Source organism: Labrus mixtus, chromosome 16 (assembly GCF_963584025.1).
Source record: "Labrus mixtus chromosome 16, fLabMix1.1, whole genome shotgun sequence".
NCBI lineage: Eukaryota > Metazoa > Chordata > Actinopteri > Labriformes > Labridae > Labrus > Labrus mixtus.
Window position 1 is genome coordinate 18,284,741 of NC_083627.1, and position 19,938 is coordinate 18,304,678.

Sequence of the window (19,938 nt, forward strand, 5' to 3'; positions counted from 1 at the left end):
ATTACATTTGCTATACAAGTGACAAGAAAAGCCACTTTATCAATGATCAAATATTTGTGATTATGTCACTGAAATAAAACAATTGTAATTCACACTACATTTGATTTTATGTTTAAGCTACATTATGTAAGAGTATATGCTTTATTAAGGAGTGTGTGTTTTTTTTCAAGCACGTGTGGTGAGTCCTGAGAGGGATAAAAAGAGAAAGAAGCTAATTGCAGAGACAGTGCGGGGTAATTAGTGAGCCAACATCACGTTTTTTTCTCCTCAGAATAACTGGGCTAATTGTTCTGGTTTGTTACAGCATGTTAATAGGATTGTTCCTCAACCTGTGGCATGTTTGTGTTAGCTTAAAAAAAAAATTCCATACCAAACCTTCAATTAGAAACCACCACTGTGTTGCCCTCACAGGCCACATGACGACAATTGTGCATAACATGCTTTTTTTATGTAAACGGGATGTAAATCTCAAAAATGAAAAAAAACCAAAACAAACTGATTTCACTGAATGAATTTAAAGGACAAAAAAAACTAAAGAGCCTTGTTTACTATGAATGTTGGGCTTATTGATTCTAGATGCTTAAGGATAACGACTGAAAATATTTCACATAATCTTCCAAATCCATCTTCCAAATTCCACAAACAACACTGGCTTCATTGTTTCCAGCTCAGCAGGGTAAACAGAATATAAATACTTCAAAGAAGATGATGTAACACATACTACAGTAATGCTAAAAAACAATTATGTGATATATATCCAGATTGTGGTGTTATTACTTATTTTCCAACCTCAATGACATGGATGATAAAAAAAAATGTAGTATTTTGCCTTTGAGCATAACAGACGGGACAAGGTACACACACAAGAATGAATTTACATGCTTGATATAGGCCACAGTATGTTCTATATACAGTATTTTTTGACAGACTCATGTTGACTCTGCCATTGAAAGGTGCCAAATATCCTCTTATAAAGCAAATTAAAATGGCCTCCTCACTTTAAAAGCGGAGATGTGACTGCTTGAGAGAAATCAACAGAGACACTGTGGGGGTGTAGAACCAGCATGACTAACACATGCACAGATGTTCTGCTTATGAACACGCCAATGTCCCCCAGAGGGTGATGTTTTGACCCTCAAGCTCTGCATCAGAAGCAACAACCCCTTCATTCAGAAGCATCTGATAAAAAGTCATCTCAGCTATGACTTTTTATCATTGCCGGTTATCTCTTCAATAAAGGGGATTAATATAAAATAAAGGTTTGAAATGAAACAAAACTATAAAAGTGTTAAAAGGATTAAGATTACAGAAAAATATCAATTTTATAATGATCATCTGATCTCATGACAATTTAAGCGAAAAGCCAACCATAATGAGTAGTTCAATAGTAACTATGAAGAAAGGCCCATGAGAAGGAAGCTCTGAATATGATATTGGCTCTCTGTTGTTTTAACCTACTTCTGATAAGAGCATCACAAGGGCTTTTATGTTTGAATTGTGTTCAGTAGGTTTACACAATTAAAGCCTCCCTAACAGTTTTGTTAAGCTTTAAACTTACTGTGATGGGACAAGTGCTGAAGCGGATCTTCCTCTTGGGAGGGATGTCCTCTTGGTTTTCTTGTGGTAGACCTGGGATCTCCGTCAGGTCACAGCCGGGGTCATAGACAATATCCTCATCGTCTCCGTAGAGGTCATCCTCGGGATCTGTGCAGCTCTCCCCCCAACCCTGGTAACAGGCGTCCCCGTCTGCGTTAAAAATCACCCGCTCATTGCCAGTGTAATCCTCGTCAGGTTCCTCTGCCTCGTCCTTGGGAGATCCAGACGTCTTGTCTTCTCTTAAACGATCCTCCTGGCTTTCCCCGGCTGGGGTAGTCGGGGTCGGCAATGGCTCAGGGATTGCATCTTCAAAAGCTTTGTTGGTAATCACAGCTTCTTCTAGAGGTTTGGAAGGTTTGGACACCCCTACATCCCCAGTATGTTTTCTTGTTTCTGACGGCTTCTCGTCTTCTTCATAAGAACCATTGACCTGACTTCCATTGGTGGTGACCCCAGGGAGTCGCCGTCTATCTCCAACTGTAGTATTGACCTTGTTTGTTTTGTCTTGGGCTTCTTCCTCTTTAGACACTGGTTTCAGCTCAGAAGTTTCTCTTCCTGGACTGGGGCTCAGAAGGTCTTCAGCAGAAGAAGATGTTGGAAACTTTCCCCCTAACTTCGTCCGGTAGCTTCCACGAACCGGAGACTGTCGAGAATCATCCTCACTGAGGTCGCCTCCGGGTCTTTGGAAACCGTCTGGTGAGTAGAGGGCCCTTCTGCTGACTCCCCTGTGGTTAATTCCTTGATTTTGGTGGTCGACGTTTTCAAAAACAGCGCTGAGTTGACTAACAGTTGGTGAGGACGCCTCTGTTCTGGAGCAAAGGGAGTCCAAGGAGTCCGTACTGCCTCGATTAGACCTTGTACCTCGCCAGTCATCAAGGTGCTCATGGGAACCTCGTTTATCTCGTCCTAATGGAAAGACTGGTGATTGGGACTGGTCACGTGACTGCTGCTCGAACAGCTTCCTGGTTTCAGAGAATTTCGCTCCGGCACCTCCGACCCTGTCAGACGATGCGGAATGCTGAAGTTTTATTATTGATCCATCAGCCTTGTTGACGAAGTTGGTGGGCTTGACGAGTTTCTGCGGCGAGGAATCTTCACAAACCTTGGTCTTGGTGGTTTCGGTGCCCATCTGCATGAACATGTCCTTAATGCGGCTGACATGGGAGCCATACTGGCGGCCCCTTGGTTGTTTGACCCGTTCCAGATCTTTGGGCCTGGAGTCTCCATCGATCCGAGGTTGGTCAAAGGCCTTCTTGAGGGCCTGAAACTCGGCCCGGTAGGCATTGCGGTGAGGGGAGGCACTCCGGAGGCTGGTCCTCTCCCCCGAGGGCTCCGTCTTCAGCATGATGTCGTCTTTGGATTCAGAGGGGATGTCAGCATCGCCGTGGCCTCATTAGAAAGTGGGAGCTAGCGAGTTTAGTTTGACCTACCGCAGCACTGCCTAATCTGATCCAACTGATGATAAAGCTCCTGTAGGCCCATTCACACCTGCAGAGAGAAGAAGAGATGTTACGGTATAAAGATAGAATCATTTTGTAACACTAAATTACTTGAAAATTTAATAGATAACCATTTATACCAGAATACAATAACATCACATAAACTAGAAGGGGTATGATAACAAATGAAGGTTACAAGAGTGAAAGTGTATCATGTTGACCTTCCAACAACAACACCAGAAACACTGGGGCTAAATGAACTACAAATGCTGATGTCAGATATAAAGCTCTTAGTAAAGGAGAACTAGTCATGAAAGCCTATTGGCCTCTAAAAGCACACTGATGATGTTGCCTTTTCAGCAGGGCTGTACTGTTTACCTTCTTTAATCAATACTCACTGTAGACATCAGGGTAAGAATGTGAACTCTTTTTTTTGTGTAGTTGATGCTGTGTTGTTGGAAATATTGTTGTTTTTTTTCGCCTCCCATCTTATTTTTTCCACTCCCTCCCACTGTTTACTACAGTAAGCTGTTACTCTTATGCACTGCCACATCCCGCAGCTATCAAAACCACCAACGACGAAAATGCTATAGCCTAGTTTGCATCAAAAACATACTCAATACCAACCCAGTAAAAACAATGCTAAGCATTTCCTCATCTGAAAGATTTGCAGTTTAAATTGATATTGATATATTACGCAGGTGCTTCCATAAAAACATTACAGAGCAAGAGCAGGGAATAGTTAAATATTCCATACCTACAGACATAAATGTTTAATCCTGTGTGGAACTACATTTCATAAAGAGGGAGATAAAATATTACTCAATAAAGCTGATATGAAATAAATACATTCCCCTGGGAGAGATAGAAAACATTAATCTAAGTTGAACTGAAGCCCACAGCCTGAATAGTAGCCTATGGAGGATGCAGCAACAGAAGCAGCAGCAGCAGCAGAGGCTGAAACCTAAATGTCCTGGTTCAATATTCATCATTCACCACGCTGGACTCTTGCTGTTCCATCATATCACCTATGAGATATCCTTGTGCAAACAATCACCTCTTTTAACGCGAGGAACACCTTTGGTGGGACAATCCAATGGGGATTAACAAAAGTTAGAGGTTAAAGATGAAAGATGAAATGAGGTTTGTGTCAGTGGGATGAGACGAGCAGGCATCGAGCCGCACATCAGCCACACCGCACACAACATAACAGCCCCGGTTTCTTTCGACAACTGATAAACATGCATTTATTTACACCTCAGTGTGCAGATTCATGCAGAGGTTAGGATACAAACGCATCGATTTTGTCTGTGAAGTTAACTGGGAACCCCAAACCACAGCGATGTTGATCCAATGTTACAAAAACAAAAGACTTACATTCATGGCTCCGGCTTCGCTTGACGCGTGATACAAATAAACAATAATCCAGAGGGCAAACTCAGGGAAACGGGATGCTTTCGATGCAAGACCCTTGCAAAAAAAACACCATATCTTTCCCACGATGGTAAATAGTCCGTGACTGAATCGCCAACTACAGAAAGGTTTGGACACACTGGAGCCGCTACAACGCCATTGCAGGCAGTGGGTGATGCTGCTCGTCGCACTGTAGGGGTGTCGGTGCGGTTTGGCAGCTCATCCCATCGAGAGCTGCACTGTGGCAGTGTTAGCAGGAGGGCAGGGTCACACAGGCTGCTGCAGTATAGTAAAGAAAATGTACTTTGCTGGAATGATAGCCGGTGATTTGCAAATGTAATGCCTCATGTGACAGGTGCTAAAACCTGAAATGATGCAATGGTTTGGTCCGATAATCTGCGGGGTGGAGGGGGTTTCAGTGAGCTGCAGTCTGGCATAAATACCAGCACTCAGCCACTGTAACTTTACCGGCTGCTTATTGTTCATCAATGGGCTCTGGGTGGGGTGGAAAGGGTCAAGGACCACAGGGTGTGTGTGAGATGGGTGTTAAAATTAGGGTGTCTGAAAATGTGGTGGAAGGACCACCAGGGGGCCTAGACATTCAGTAAATATAATAAATTATAATAATTGATTAGTATAATAATTGATTAGTCTCCAACAGCTGCAGCTGGCCATACATTTAAATTGTAAAATTGTTTCCAGGGGAAATGGTTTATATGAATATGGGCTAATCCATTTAAAAAAACAAAACAAAACTGAATATCAAATTTGGCTGCTAAATAGGCTACCATCAACAAATAGCCTACTAAAATGACCACATGCATATTCTTAAATATTATATGGTATAAATCTGTCTAAGCCGTCTTGTAGCATTATTTATAGCTTAATAGTAATATGATAATGGAAATCTGAATTTGAAATGTGTAGCCCTCTGGGTCACAGAGTAGTTAACAGAGGCATTCATTTCGTGTGATAAAGCACTGGAATGGAAGCTTTGTCAAATTATTTCAATAACAACCCAAGGTAATATAGTGGGTTTTTATGTGTTGTAAGGGTATGGTAGTATATCTTACACCCACATTGTGTTAGCACAAATTTCAAGTTATAAATAACATTTTGAAGTGTGATCTTGTAGATTCAATCACTATGAAGCTTGAATCTAAATGAGATGTTAATGATTTATTTGTCACCCTCTCAAAATTGCATGATGTTAATCACATGTGCAGTCACATATTCTGCCAAAATATGCAATTTACACCATGAATCGTTTCGTCACAAACAAAGGTGGTTTACATATATATATTTTTATATATAAGGTTTGTTCAGATTTTACTTTCATCCAACATCTTGAATCTTGAATTGAGAGAAAATTGTGTTTTTTAACTATTGCAGCTATCAGCTAAAGCCCACAAGAAAAAAAACAACGATGTTATACCTTTAGCCATAGCTGGTCTCTGCTGAGAAGAGGGAATATACTGTGTCACTGCTCAAGCAAGCAAATTCAGGACCATAGCAGTGTTTAAGTAAACTAATGTAGGCTACTAAACAGAACTGGACCTTAATCAAACCAGATCTGCACATAGTTACATACAACTACTTCAGCTTCTTTCCAAGTGTGTGTGTGTGTGTGTGTGTGTGTGTGTGTGTGTGTGTGTGTGTGGGTGTGTGTGTGCAGTTTTAATTTCTAACTATCTTCATCTCCTATATAGTAGCCTACCATAATTGTTGTGATGCATACAAGTCCAAACACTTGAAACACTTGCTATGTGAAGATGTTGCTAAGCAACCTAAAAATAATCTTAAGGGGATAAAAGGGAGGGAGGGTGATAATCGAACAGCCTCGCACTGCAGAGCACATAATGGATGGTGCTTATCAGAACAGAGGAAGCCATGAATCTGATTTCGATCATGAATTTATCAGACAAGGCCCATGCAGGCAGCACTGTCAGTATGTGAGGGAGAATTAGGATGCTTTTTTGCATGATCAGTCTTCATTTTAGTGGTGGCTGACTTCAAGGGAGCAAGAGTAGGGAATTAAGGGTCTCACGGCCCTTTAGCAAGCCTGACTTGGAGGCAAGGGGCCAAATCATGCCCATCTGTCTGCTCTGTCTCTGCAGGGGGTCTGAACAGATTGGAATAGACTCCTCAAACATGTCTATGCCCTCTAACAGCTGGGCTTTGGAGGTCTAGCCCTGGGGAGGAGATGTTTGTGTATAAGCATGTGATTGTCACGATTGTTCACAAAATTGTCAAGATTTTTCACAAGATTTCAAAAATGTTTCTTTCATAGTTTAGAAATGTTCATGCAAAACATTTTCAAAGAAAACAAGAAAACTGCAAATAAAAAGGCAAATAATCCTTGTCCCCATGGACACAGGTCAACACACACACACACACACACACACACACACACACACACACACACACACACACACACACACACACATACACACACACGCGCACACGCATATAGCACATCTCCTTGGATATGAAAGAAGACAATTTTAAATCCGTGGGTTGATTAAAACAACGTACCACCTAAAAAAAATCTATAGGCGTGGTGCTCTTACTTTGATTCACATCTTATTTTCCACATTTCAATTTTACAAGACAACCATCTTTTTCCATCCAGATGTGCAGCCAATGAGCAGCCGTGCTGCTCCAGTGAAGGAGGCGGAGGAAGGAATGCTGCAGGATGCTTATTATTATGGCTGTCAGACCCAGTGGCGATTAGATGTAACATCCCTTTTCATGTCAGATTTACAAGGATGATAAGCACCATGTCCGCAGCAGGTGTCGCGGTGTGGCTTAGTACGGGTACGTATCGATTATGCTCGGGTATATCGGGGAATATTTATGCGTTTTGCCTTTGATGCGGTGTCCATGTTAGTTAGCTTGCTAGTTAGCCTAGCTGCTTGGCTCATTTTTTCCAGGAGACTGAGGAGGAGTCACGGAAAAATGGCTACCAGGGGACAGCTTTACCGTTACACGAATTAAATACCTTAACATTCAACGTGAAGATATGTTTTGTACAGTGCCTTCAACTCCAAATAGTCATGTGATATTGTAAACGCTAGTTATGTTTAAATACCTTTGGGGGGAAAAGCGTATGTCCCCTCTTACAGGCCTGTGTTTATATGTGGTCCAGGTGTTTTATGAATGCCTAATGAAGCAGCTAATGGTCATAGCAGCTCAAGTCATCATTAGTGACATGTTGGGGAATAGATATTATACATACACAGCTGTGTTAAGTGGTCCTTTTACTGTATGTGTGAAGCTGTTTATCACTGTTAACAAAATATTTATGGGTAAAATAAACACTACTCAAAGGCAGTCTAAAACCACAGCTCTGCATCTGAGCCTATCTTCATGAAGAAATTCAAATTAATTGAAACTTAATTCCAGATTTTGAATAAAATTAAATAAATGAAGTACATTAAATTCCAGTTTGTGCTGTTGTGATAGGCTAAGTGTTAACCTTACATCTAACTTTACAGACTTTAAACAAAGGGCGGCATTGAAGTCTTGGAAGAGAAATTGTTCATTGCTTCTTTAATACGAATACAAACATGATTTTAAATACAGTTTGACTGTAATTCATAAATTCCCTCTTCGACAATCTTCTGAGAAATGAAGCGATGTTAGCTATATGTATGGCAGATCAACAGCATTACAGGTAAGGCCTGTTATTGCGGTTATTATTTTTCTTATATTTATTATTGTGATACTAATGACTGACTATTGGTCAGACTCAAGCCAGATATCTATGGAGTCATAACCACATTGTGAAAAGTTTTAAAAATCAGCCTACTACAACCTAAATAAAAATACACACCATTGGATAATATTTAAAAATTATTACTTTAAACAAAAAAAAACAATTTTTTCTAGAAATAGCCACAAAATCTGAATTTGATCTTTCAAAAACTTTAATATGCATCTTGTACACTGAACCTTCACAAGAGAAGACTTAATTGCGTGGCTGTTTTGTTAGACTGCATTATTTTAATGTAGGTGTACATATCAAACTGTCAAACCACGGGCAAACTAAGCATATAGCTCGGACGTCTCTTGTTCCATTCATGCTTTCATTCATTGATCCAGTAGTTTACATTGTGCATGCCTTTGATGCCAAAGACATCGCTTTGCATGAGAGAACTGTCCGTATGGAGCGATCCATGGGCTCCAAGCAGAGAACAGCCCACAACAGAGATGGTGAGTGGGTGTGTGGTGCGCTTCATGTGTTGACCCGCTGTTGCCCCTTCCCTCCCCCCCCCCCGCTGTCATAACACTGTGACACGCTCAACTGGTTCCCCATTAATACTGGCATTATTGTTCTCAGCTGTCCCACAGACGTGGCCCACTTTCTTTTGCTGTGGTAGCATTTCAGTGATTTGTTACTTTATCTAAACCTTGATCTCGCTTGAATTAGAATTAATCAACAATCATTATCTTAAAGACTTATAACAATTTCTTCTGTTTAACATGATACTGGTACTTTACAGCTATCCTTTCAAACAAAGTGGTTTACTTACCTCTATAGAGCGCTAGGAGACTCATCCGTGTGTTTCATTTCCACTCTTGTCTTTAGCCTTCGCCTTCTGTTTCTTGTGACTTAAACCACTTTCACTTCCAGGTCTGCATTTAAACCAACCAGGCTCAAATGCATCACAGCCATGTTCCAAACAGTAGCAATCCTTGTTGTCTGTGTTTCCCCTCAAACACCAAAGAAGCACATGTGTTCCTCCTGACCCCTGAGGACGATGTGCACACATTACGCTGATTCAACAAAACTAAAGAACATCCCTCTTTTTCCTTCTCCTCAGTTAGACAGAGGCCTTGGTTAGCTATGTCCGTTTTAGGGACAAGGGTGGATTAACTATAAGGCTTCATTTCTGAGATTTCAGCCAATCCAAGAGCAAGCTAAGAGAGGCCATGAAACCTAGTTAGCCATTTCAAACCCCCTAAAGACCTGTTGGTGGTACACAATGTTAAGTATTAGCAATTTAGCATGTGTCAGTAAGTATGATTTTTAAAATGTTACAAGTAATTCTTTCACTTTTGTGTTTGTAGCTTGGTAACCAGGAAAATGTATCACGTATAAATTTGTCCTACAACAGGAACAGCTAGGTTAGTCTTTCTGGGACAGTTCAGTATTAACCTTTAATTGGTGATGTATTATGTACAGGTGGACGCTGCAGTCCATCATCTCAAGAAGGCCTGGCTCAAACTCAGCCTGGCACATATAAGCAGATCTGGTCCTATTAGCAGGGCCTTTGCGTAGCTTAGCCAGTGATCTTTACTTACACTGGAAGAGCCTGCAGTCAAAGGTGAGGGTGAAACACAGTCCAGCAGGAACCTGTGAAGAGAGACTGATTGACAGAAGGCTGCCAGGCGTGTGTGAAAGGCCTAAGGGTTTGTTGTGGAACTGAAGCTTTAATGTTGATGGACTGAAGCACATTTCAAATCCCATTGGTCATTTTCTATTCCTCAGACCATTAGATGTGGACTTAGTGGCCATCTGTGCACACTTGCCTGTCTCATCTGTGGATGTGTCACAAGTGTTTACACTGCGTCCAATTGGTCTCTGAGCAGAATAGCCAGTGTTTGACCTTGACTGAGAGCCTTTGACTGTGGTTCTTTTGTGCTTTGTAAAGAAACGATGAGGCCCAACGGGTCTGGTTATAGAATCTGAGTGAGTGCATTCAGAGTTGGATTTGCAGATAGAACCAAGCCATCGCTGGAAGCTGAATGAGGTTTTTTTTTTTGGTTGTTATTCAGTCTCTGAATAACCTGGAACCTTATGTTATGAGTACATGGATCAGTTATGCTCAGGTGGTTGGCTCTATCTTTTATTGGAAGGCGATATAACCTCAGGATTCTATAAGTAGCTCCACATTTAGAGGCTAATAAAAGCTATTGATTTTCTCTAGTTGTGACTGATCCCTCGGAGACATGGGACATATGGCCAGTCCAGCGTCTGTGTTTGTAGCCACAGATGTAGCTCACTTTAACACACATGAGGGACAGTCTTATAACTTCACACTTTCAGCAGGGCATCATTGCAATCAGATTGCAGGCAATTTGGCCTCGTAGATGTGGCCTTCTTTAATAATCTGCAGCTTACTGTGTCACCTAATCTTCTCTAACCCTTTTGTGCACCCTGCCCTGGTAATAGATAACGCTTAACCACCGAAGATCACATACTGACTTCCTCTTTTATGGACAGGGATTAAAATGTAAATCCTGCTCTATTACTCTCTTCAGCAGACTCTCCTTGGAAAGCAGCTTCTGTTCCAGGAGAGGGCTTACAGTGCAGTCTAGAAGTAGAGACACTCTTTATGTCGTCACGCTGATTATGTAAAACTGGTTTTCAAGTTATTAGTAATTTTCTTGAACTTACTGTTGTTAAATTATCTTAGAAATTATGTAAAACCAATATTTGTCAAATTAATTCAAAACTCCAGTACCCCCTGTAGTTCTCCATACTACCCCCAGGGGTAGTAATATTCCCATTTGAGAATTATCAATATACAATGTTGGTTCGATACTCAGTAGAAGATGAAGCAGGAGATAATCAATGGTGACAATTTTGCTAGCTGGAAGGCACCAACACCAGCTGAGCAGCACACTCTTTCTCTCCTCTTACGCTTAATGGCCCTCCCTTTGCTTTCTTATTCTCATGTCCCACCTCCTTCTTCCTCTACTCGTACACTAAAGTCTCCAATGGTGATTGAAAATTGAGTGCTCGCCCACTAAGGGATAAAAGAAAAGGGAAAAAGGGAGAAGAGAAAAAGCTGTGCGAAAATGCAGCTGAATGAAAACAAGTGAGTAAAAGGCGAGTGAAAAGTGAGGAAAAAAAAGACGCCCAGAAGAGACTTAAAGAAGTGGGCAAATCAACTGTGCTCCAGTGTGTAACATTTTTGAAAGGGGGCTATTTACTGTTTATAAAGAAAGACCAAATGTTTCAGTTTGAAATGGATTGGGGCTGAACAGAGAGCATATGCGGAGCTGTAGGAGGACATGAGAACAGCTCTGTACAGTCAGTACGACAGCTGCTCACATCACTTCACCTCCTTGCCCCGTAAATGTATTGTCTCTTTCTTCAAGCAGAATCAGAGTCTTTTCTCTAGATAGTAGTTTGAGTTTTTGTCTTCATGCTTGGCTGTTTCTGCTCTGCATCTTTGTGTGAAGCTCATGTGATTACCTTCTTGAGGGTGCTGACTCCAGACAGGAAAAGTAAACACATCTATCTCTGTGGCAGTATTGATTTTCAAAGTGTGAAGTTGGTAAGCAGGGAGTCGTAACCAGAACATTCCCCCGATTTACTTTCACCTCAATTAAAACCTACTCCTGTTTTCTAATTTATGCTGCTTGCAGGACACTATAATGACAAATAAAACACAAAGGAAAAAAAGACAAATTCAACTTCTCCTTTCAGGAAAAAAAAACATTTTTTGTTTTGAAATCTGTGTTTCAGTGGTCACCATCTTGTCGAGGTCCCATGCAGACCGCAACGTTTACCCGTCTGCAGGCGTGCTGTTCGTCCATGTTCTGGAGAGAGAGTACTTCAAAGGAGAGTTTCCTCCGTACCCAAAATCAGGTACAAGACGATCGCAATCACATCATCTGCCATTTGTTTAAATATGTTTTTATTATTTAGTAATGTTGATGTTCTAAATCATTTAAACATCAGTATAAGTAGTTGTGGGCAGTCTTTGTATGAATGCAGAAGTGCTTTGCCCATTCATCATTTTTCACAAGTAAAAAAAAAAAAAAAGCTTAACTGCCTTTGGCAACTCTGCCATCATTTGGCTAATGGGTCTGAGTGTGCATTACTGAATGTGTTGTTACTTCTAAAAGATGGTTGGTTGACTGCTCATAATACAGCTCTGCCTACAGGTGATGCCAGCAGCGACCCGATCACTTTCAACACTAACCTGATGGGCTACCCGGACAGGCCAGGCTGGCTGCGCTACATCCAGAGAACCCCGCACAGCGACGGGGTGCTCTATGGCTCACCCATGGGAGAACACGTCGGCAAAGCCACCGTCATAGAGGTGTGTGGTTGGAGCGTTTAATCAAACAGATAAGAGAAGGAAAACAAGGGGGGCTTCTGTGTTATAGAGAAAGACCCTTGACTCTGCTGTGAGTAAAAGTATTGAAAGAAATCAAAGCGTTAATCGTATATGATCCAGAAATCTCAGTCATTTATACTGAAGAAAATTGTGCGGTTACTCATTTGAATTGATTTTTCTTTGCACAGCTGATTTTTATGCATTTAGTAAAAGCATAATGCAATTTACGCTCTAACTCTTCAGACCTAAACTCTGTTATGCTTTTTTTTTTATCCTTTTATCTTTGTCCCCATAAGCTACTGTAGAAATTCTTTTCCCGAAAGGCTTAACGTTCCCAGCAGCACACATGTGCCTCTATATGGCGCCCGAGTCGGGTACAGAGCCTGTGTGGTGTTTCCAGCTCAGCCTGGTCCAGGAGGGGCTGCTGCCATATAAGCTGCACTGATCTGGGCTTACACTTTCACCCCTGTGTGTTTCAGATTACTGCCTATAACAGACGCACTTTCGAGACGGCACGGCACAACTTGGTCATAAACATCATGGCTACAGAAGGTAAGAGGCGCCAGTGGGAGGGCTTAGGGCAAACAGATCAGACTGTGCAACTTTCCTGATTAAATCCTCAGGACATTCAGCACTTTAATGGTGCGGTGGACTTGGCTGAGGAATGAGAACATCGCCATTGATTACTTTGTCAATCAATCATTTTGACAGAAAAAAACATTTTTGACTTAACTTGGGGTACAAATCCAACAGGCTCACAGTGCGATACACAAAAGGTTGCCCAGGATATCGATATGACAGCAATTCTGCGATAATTGATAAATTGCAAGACAAGGTAACGATACATCTCGATATCTGATTAACTGAAGAATATAAAGTGCCCTTAAAGGGAAAAGAGCAGGATTCATGTATTTATTTACTGCAAGTCGGTGTCAGTTTCAGCTCTCATCTGGCTTCATACTTTAACTTCTTTTCACTGCTGTCCGACATCATCTTCTTTCTTCTTCTTCTTTAATCCCACTGTCAGCTTCTTCTATGGTCAATTACAGTAACTTCCATTCAATTAACCCTCATTCATGTCATAAGCACCACTGTCACGCATCATGATGTAGCGACGTGATGAATCAAATTGGCGGGGAGATCTGTTAAAAACTAAAAACCCTCAACTTAAAAACAATTTTAAATTATCGATATTAGGCACCAGAGATTTGATTCTTGTATCATCAGAGTCAAGGTGAAGATATATGTCCTTATCAAAACTGTTTTGTTCATAATGTAAACAAATATCAATCAAGAATCAGCAAACAGTTATTCTACAGTCATGAATGTTTCATGATTTATTAAGTATCTTTGGTTGGCCATCCTAAGTCAGTTATATTTGATGACTTCTATGAACACCAAGTCCTTTATCTGTACAGTTCTAAGTTTTAAATGATTATGATACACGGGGAGTATTCCATCTGTCTTCATGCACGTTGCACACTGGCTTGTTGACCAGTCTCAGTACATGCAGTACAATATGAGATGAGTTGTTTCAATGCTCAGCAGATGTTTGCAGCGCTAATGTGACATCACTCTCCCTATGCTGTGATGTCATCTGCCATCTGGTCCCAGACGGAGGCCAAGTCATAACCGACACACCAGCTCCTGCTGGACAGACTGGTGAAATGGGTGTGAACTTTGCAGCAGAAATGAAAGAATTCATGATTTGGCCTCCTGTCTTCAGTCTCTGTCTGTTATCTTTTTCCCAATTTTCTCAAACTGTTATCCCTTTCTTTGTCCCTGTGCACAGAGTTTCCTCTGCCCTACCAGGCTGAGTTTTACATCAAAAACATGAACGTGGAGGAGATGCTGGCCAGTGAGGTGCTGGGGGACTTCCTGGGAGCGGTAAAGAACGTGTGGCAGCCTGAGCGTCTCAACGCCATCAACATCACCTCTGCGCTGGACCGAGGCGGCCGGGTTCCCCTGCCCATTAACAACCTTAAAGAAGGGTGAGGAACTCTAATGTTGTTACACTTAGTCTATGATAAGTATTGTCACGTTGAGATAACTCATACACAATAGCCATGAGGTTCAACATTCAAGATTCTTTACACGATCAGCCTCTTCACCAATCTTAATCAAACAAATAGCTCATATTTTCAGCCCACTCACTTCCTGCTGAAGTGTTATTTAATTGGTGCCCCGGGGATCCACAGCTCCATGTGAATTAGACGAGCACACTGGGTCCACAGCGCTGACAGACACTGTCAGTTGTTCAGAAGGGACCAGCCCACATAAACTGCCATAAGACATGCATCAAAGATTCATGCTGACGACTTGGAAGATGAAAGCGTCTCTAGAACACTCAATGGCGAAAAAAAGCTCTGACTGTCACCAGTCATAGCATAAACATGTAAAATGAGACTCAATCTTCTCCCCTCTCTCATGTGTTCCATTTCTCCACCTCTCTCCAGAGTGTACGTGATGGTTGGTGCTGATGTTCCTTTCTCGTCTTGCCTGCGCGAAGTGGAGAGTCCTCATAACCAGCTGCGCTGCAGTCAGGAGATGGAGCCTGTCATCAGCTGTGACAAGAAGTTCAGAGCTCAGTTTCACATTGATTGGTGTAAGATTTCTCTGGTAAGGATGGACTTTAAGAGATTTCCACAAATTGAAAACAGCAGTGTCCTTAAAGTTTAAATTGAAAACGCTTGCAGAGGGCCATCTGATTTTGCATTTTGACGTCTTTTCTTTAAAAACAGGAATCTAAGGAGGGACTATTTGGTGATAGAGATGAGCTTTTTCAGTAGCTTACTTTAAGGTCCTGTGCATTAATGGGGCTGGATATCAGTATTCAAGAAAGCGCAAGGAGCTATCCATTGTTCTGAACATTTCTCCACTTAATTATTTTATTGCCATTATTTAGCAAATTTGAGTAATAATTTATGCTCTATTTACACACCCGATAAATGTACAAATATGGGATAGGATATGCGGGCATGGGGAAGAGTGTATGTTTTTTTACCATTAGTACCATTGACCGTCATTTGTGTGGCACAGAATCATTTTCTCAGTGTCTGTTTGATTTTGAGTTAGTCTAAGTTGATCTAGGGACAAATGATCACTACAGGACATAAAGTAAGTAACTTACTCTCCTCGTTTTATAAGTGACAATCATATATGATGAAAATGATCCCACACTTTTTGGATTCCAAAGGAACTTCAAGGCAAAAGGAATCTAGTACAGGACTCTTCCATTAGCAATGTTACAAACTTCCAATGAATAAATGTGTTTAACTTCAATCACATCTCTGACACATGTTGCGGTTTACACAACCTACTGTTTCATTCACAGAAGCTGAGTTAAGTTCTACTTGTTCCTCTAGGTCGACATCAACAAAGTGGTCCCGGTGTATGTTTCCCGCCCTGACCCCGGCACAGGGATCCTGCCTGAGTTTGCACCGTACGACCCCCCCTCTGAGTCTCTGAAGAGCAGGGACTACTTTTCAGACTTCCTCATCACGCTGGCTGTTCCCTCCGCTGTGGCACTAGTCCTCTTTTTCATCCTCGGCTACACTATGTGCTGCAGACGAGAAGGGGTGTAAGTTTGCTCGGTCTCTTATTTTTATACGAACATTGCACCAAAACAGCCGAACGAACATAGAGAAGCTGTTACTGAAGTTTATGAGAATCAAATGGAAGATGGATAGTGCAGCATACATAGATGAGAGCAATAATCTGGACTTGGATTGCAGCTTGTCATGACCATCCAGTTGTTTGTTCCATTCTTATTAAGTTCCCCATGAATACCTGTCATTTATTTGTTGTTGATGGCATCATGAACATCTTGTTGTTTTGAAGCACAGCCGTGGAATCAATGGACAGACGTCCCCCCATTTATTCGTTTATCATTCTCCATCATTTACGGGCTGGGAGAGACATGCCCCCTCATTCACTCCATGTCCCACATCCGATCACCATACCTGCCTTTACCCATCAATCCACCTGTGTGTCGATGTGTTTAACTATTAATATTAGTATTTAATTCATCCATTTTGTTTTGTTCCTAGGGAAAAAAGAAACATGCAAACACCAGAGTAAGTGTTTTACCTCTCCTGCTGTGTTTCGCTTTATTTTGGCTCTGTTTCTGCCCCCTCCTCTCTCTCTTTGTTTGCAGTTTTGTCATCTTTGTTGTTACAGCTTTCTCATTATCATTCGCTCATCTGTGTGTTGACATCTTTTCATCCAGTGGGCTGCTCAAAAAATTAAACGGCCAGATGTAGGTCTTTAACGATGCTGTAGAACAAACAGATAAATCTTTGGACTTAAGAACATGTCTTGCATCATAAGTCAGATGAGCTGCAGTGTTAGGTAAGGGTGGATGATATATTTCTGTCTTGCATGCATAAGCTGAGTGCAGAACTCACCATTCTGGATACAAATGATCCCAATGATTGCTTATGTAAATATTTGAAATATGTTTCAGTTAAAGAAAGTATTACATACGGGATGAGACAAATGAACCCTACAAACCACGACAACAACACAAGCTCACACATATTTAACCTTACTGTCTCTCCCCTCTCCAGCATCCAGCTGGTTCACCACAGCTCCATCCAGAAGTCCACCAAGGAGCTGCGTAGCATGTCTAAGAACCGGGAGATCTCCTGGCCCCTCTCTACTCTGCCTGTCTTCAACCCAGTCAGCGGGGAGGTGGTGCCACCAATCCACCCTGACAACTACGAGACGACCAGCATGCCTCTCATGCAGACACAGACGTGAGTTGGGAAAACTTTGGACTATGATTTGAAGCCATGTGTTCAATATTTTCTGCTTTGACTGCTTTGTTTTTTTGTCAGGCCACAAATGACCACATTTGGATAAGAGGGTGCTATGATGATTTATTTTATATTGAGAAATCATCTAATTTTCAGAGTTCAATTCAAACAAAGAAAATCTAAGAAAAGAATAAATGATAAGTTACCATCCGTCCCTTGTTGTTAGCCGGCTACAGGCCAAAAAAACAAGCGCAGCAAGATGTGGTCAAACGGGGGCGGTGAGGTCATAGGACTCAGCGTTGAACTGTTGTGCCCTAGTTTGGAGGTGGTGATAGTAGTGGGCTAAAATGGCTGTCTTCAATGTGTCATAATTGTTGACATCTGAGAGGGAAAGGTTGGTACATGCCTTTTTAGGCAGTATACCGTCCACTATGCCTTAGGCCACTGCCCTCTCTCTACTGTTCTCTCAAACACTTCAAGGTAGGTCTCAATATAATTTTCAAGTCTGTTTAGTAAGCATCTTGCTGGGTTTTGTAGACTTCTCTGGATTTACCAAATGCCGGGCTGAAGACTCCGGGCCTGCTGGGTTTGAATTTGAATAAGCCAGGCCAGTGCCTGGCTTCCCGCTGGCCATAAAAAGAATGCAGGTTTAGGAATCAGCTGTATCCGCCGATTTTTGCTTACGAGTACAAGGAATTTGACTTTGACAAACTGTGCTCTCCATGTACAAAAGTACAACATTAAATATTCATATCAATGAAAAAACAGATAAACAAAGACATGTATACATGACCAAATAGGACAATAGTGCAGTGGTGATGAGTGCAAAAGATGTTGAAACAAACATGATAATAAATTATTTAAGGGTTCATTTGTATCACTTTTAAACCCAATAGGCTACATTTACTTTTCTAAACAGTCTTTTGGTTGGGTGGAGGAAAGTCACACAGCATGTTAGATAATAAGCAGACTGTCACACAGCATTGGTGCTCACATGAAATGTACTCATGTACCCATGCTCATTAGTAGGCATTCAGATGTATGGCTTAAAGTGGAAATATAAGTCGTAACAATACCATTATTGTTTAATCTTGTATTAAGAGCTTCTAACCGTGCCATGTTTACAGCTAAAGCTATATGTGAGCACGTCTGACCTTGGCAAAACACATCCACAGCTTAAGAGACTCAAGCTGTCCCATGATTTTTCTAATGGGCTTGAAACTCGGAAAAATGTGCTAATACAACACACTTTCACATGACACTAAAGGCTCTTGCAGTTTACCGTAGTATCACTGTTTATAATTCCAGGAATCTGCAAAACCAGATTACGATACCACAGCAACGGCCATCAGGTGAGTGTTTGCTTTTTCCTTTCAATAGTAGTCTGGCAGTCTGCCTTTATGTGGCTGTTTCAATGAACAAATAATTAAATAACGTATAAAGATGCAGCTTTGTGCATGCCTTTATTTAAGACAGACATGCCACATTCTTGTTGTTCTGTCATCCTACATTAAATAAGCTGACTAAACAGACAATAATACTTCATAAGAACTGAGTCCTCCTCTTCCTGCAGCAGTGAAAATAAAAACTTCTACACTTATTCATCTGGCTGAAGATGATTGAGAGTGCTATAGCTTTGCAAAGCATGAGAGCATTACTTCTTGTCTAGTCTGTCTCAAACCTCTGCAATCCTGGTGCCGGGTGTGTGAGCGCCCCCCTGTGTGCATGGTGTTCACCTGCATGATAGTTCCAACAATAACCCGCTGCTCTCTCTGTTCACTGCTAACAAAGGAGAGAATTATGTCATGTCGACATTTCGAAGACTGGAGGTAGGTGCTGCAGTCTGTTAGTTAATAAAGATTTGAAGTAATTCCAGCTCCTACCTGTCTTAAATGTTAACAAGGAGCGTAAGGACTTGAATATGAGAACTTTGCATTTATGCTTTATATTTGTTTATTTTTCAGGTAAATGGTATTCCTGAGGAAAGAAAGGTGGCTGAAGCGCTGAATTTGTGACCAGAAACCAGTGTTAAAGCCCTCTTCAATTCCATATCTCTATAGTTTTTTCTAACAATTGTGCCAATCTGCATGCCTGAAGTGTTTGATCATTTACCGTCCATGTGCACTTACACCTTGAAGAGTGAGAGTGAACAAGAATAAGAAAAAGAGCCTAGCTGACTATAGAGTATTTTTTAAATATATGGGTACATTTTAAAATTATGTTAGTATTTCTACTTGCTTTGCACAATGGACCTCTTAGAGGAAAAGGGAATTTTACAGGGAAATGGTTTGTTGTATGTTATTAATTATATGTAATTTGACATGATAAATTCTTTCAAAAATGATTTGGATTTGTTTTTGTTTTTTTGTCAATAAGCGAGTCTAGCAAAAACTGAATGACATGAAAGGTGTTTTTTTTTTCCACAAAAGATGCAAAAGAAGCTTGTTTTATGAAGGTATTATTAACAATGTACAACAGAATAAAAGGCATTTATAAATAACATGGATACATTTCACATTTTTAAGACATCACAAAGATTTACATGTAAAATATTTCAAATAGGCCCTGCACAGGGGTATAAATAGTTGTTGCTTTTACATGACCAAAAAGACTTGTTAAGGCCTGAAACAGTTAGCAAATGTATAGCTGTTTGAG

General features: G+C 41.1%; 2 protein-coding genes across 8 annotated transcripts in view; one reads left to right on the top strand and one right to left on the bottom strand.

The window, feature by feature from the left end:
- Positions 1–9,183, bottom strand: part of ppp1r9a (protein phosphatase 1, regulatory subunit 9A) — a 54,793-nt gene extending 45,610 nt beyond the window's left edge. For 2 of the 5 annotated variants that reach the window (XM_061059834.1, XM_061059832.1), the window contains exons 1-2: positions 4,413–4,724; positions 1,559–3,084 (exon numbers count right to left, since the gene is read on the bottom strand). In XM_061059834.1, coding sequence (XP_060915817.1) covers positions 1,559–2,941 — 1,383 coding nt within the window. In that variant the 5' untranslated portion in view covers positions 2,942–3,084; positions 4,413–4,724. Of the gene's footprint in view, positions 1–1,558; positions 3,085–4,412; positions 4,725–8,983 lie in introns of those variants that run through there. The other 3 variants (XM_061059833.1, XM_061059836.1, XM_061059835.1) reach the window with 3 other exon arrangements.
- On the top strand, positions 7,108–19,625 carry sgce (sarcoglycan, epsilon). 3 transcript variants are annotated; one of them, XM_061059837.1, is made up of 13 exons: positions 7,118–7,265; positions 8,556–8,663; positions 11,929–12,051; positions 12,351–12,508; positions 13,006–13,078; positions 14,319–14,517; positions 14,983–15,145; positions 15,892–16,106; positions 16,576–16,602; positions 17,095–17,283; positions 18,592–18,635; positions 19,075–19,112; positions 19,248–19,625. In XM_061059837.1, exons 1-13 carry the CDS (start codon positions 7,217–7,219, stop codon positions 19,296–19,298), a joined length of 1,437 nt encoding a protein of 478 aa, XP_060915820.1. In that variant the 5' UTR covers positions 7,118–7,216; the 3' UTR covers positions 19,299–19,625. The 3 variants fall into 3 exon arrangements, with proteins under 3 accessions (XP_060915823.1, XP_060915821.1, XP_060915820.1); XM_061059840.1 differs by lacking the exon at positions 8,556–8,663 and having other exon boundaries at positions 7,108–7,265; XM_061059838.1 differs by lacking the exon at positions 19,075–19,112 and having other exon boundaries at positions 7,117–7,265; positions 8,553–8,663.
- The last annotated feature ends 313 nt before the right edge of the window (positions 19,626–19,938 follow it).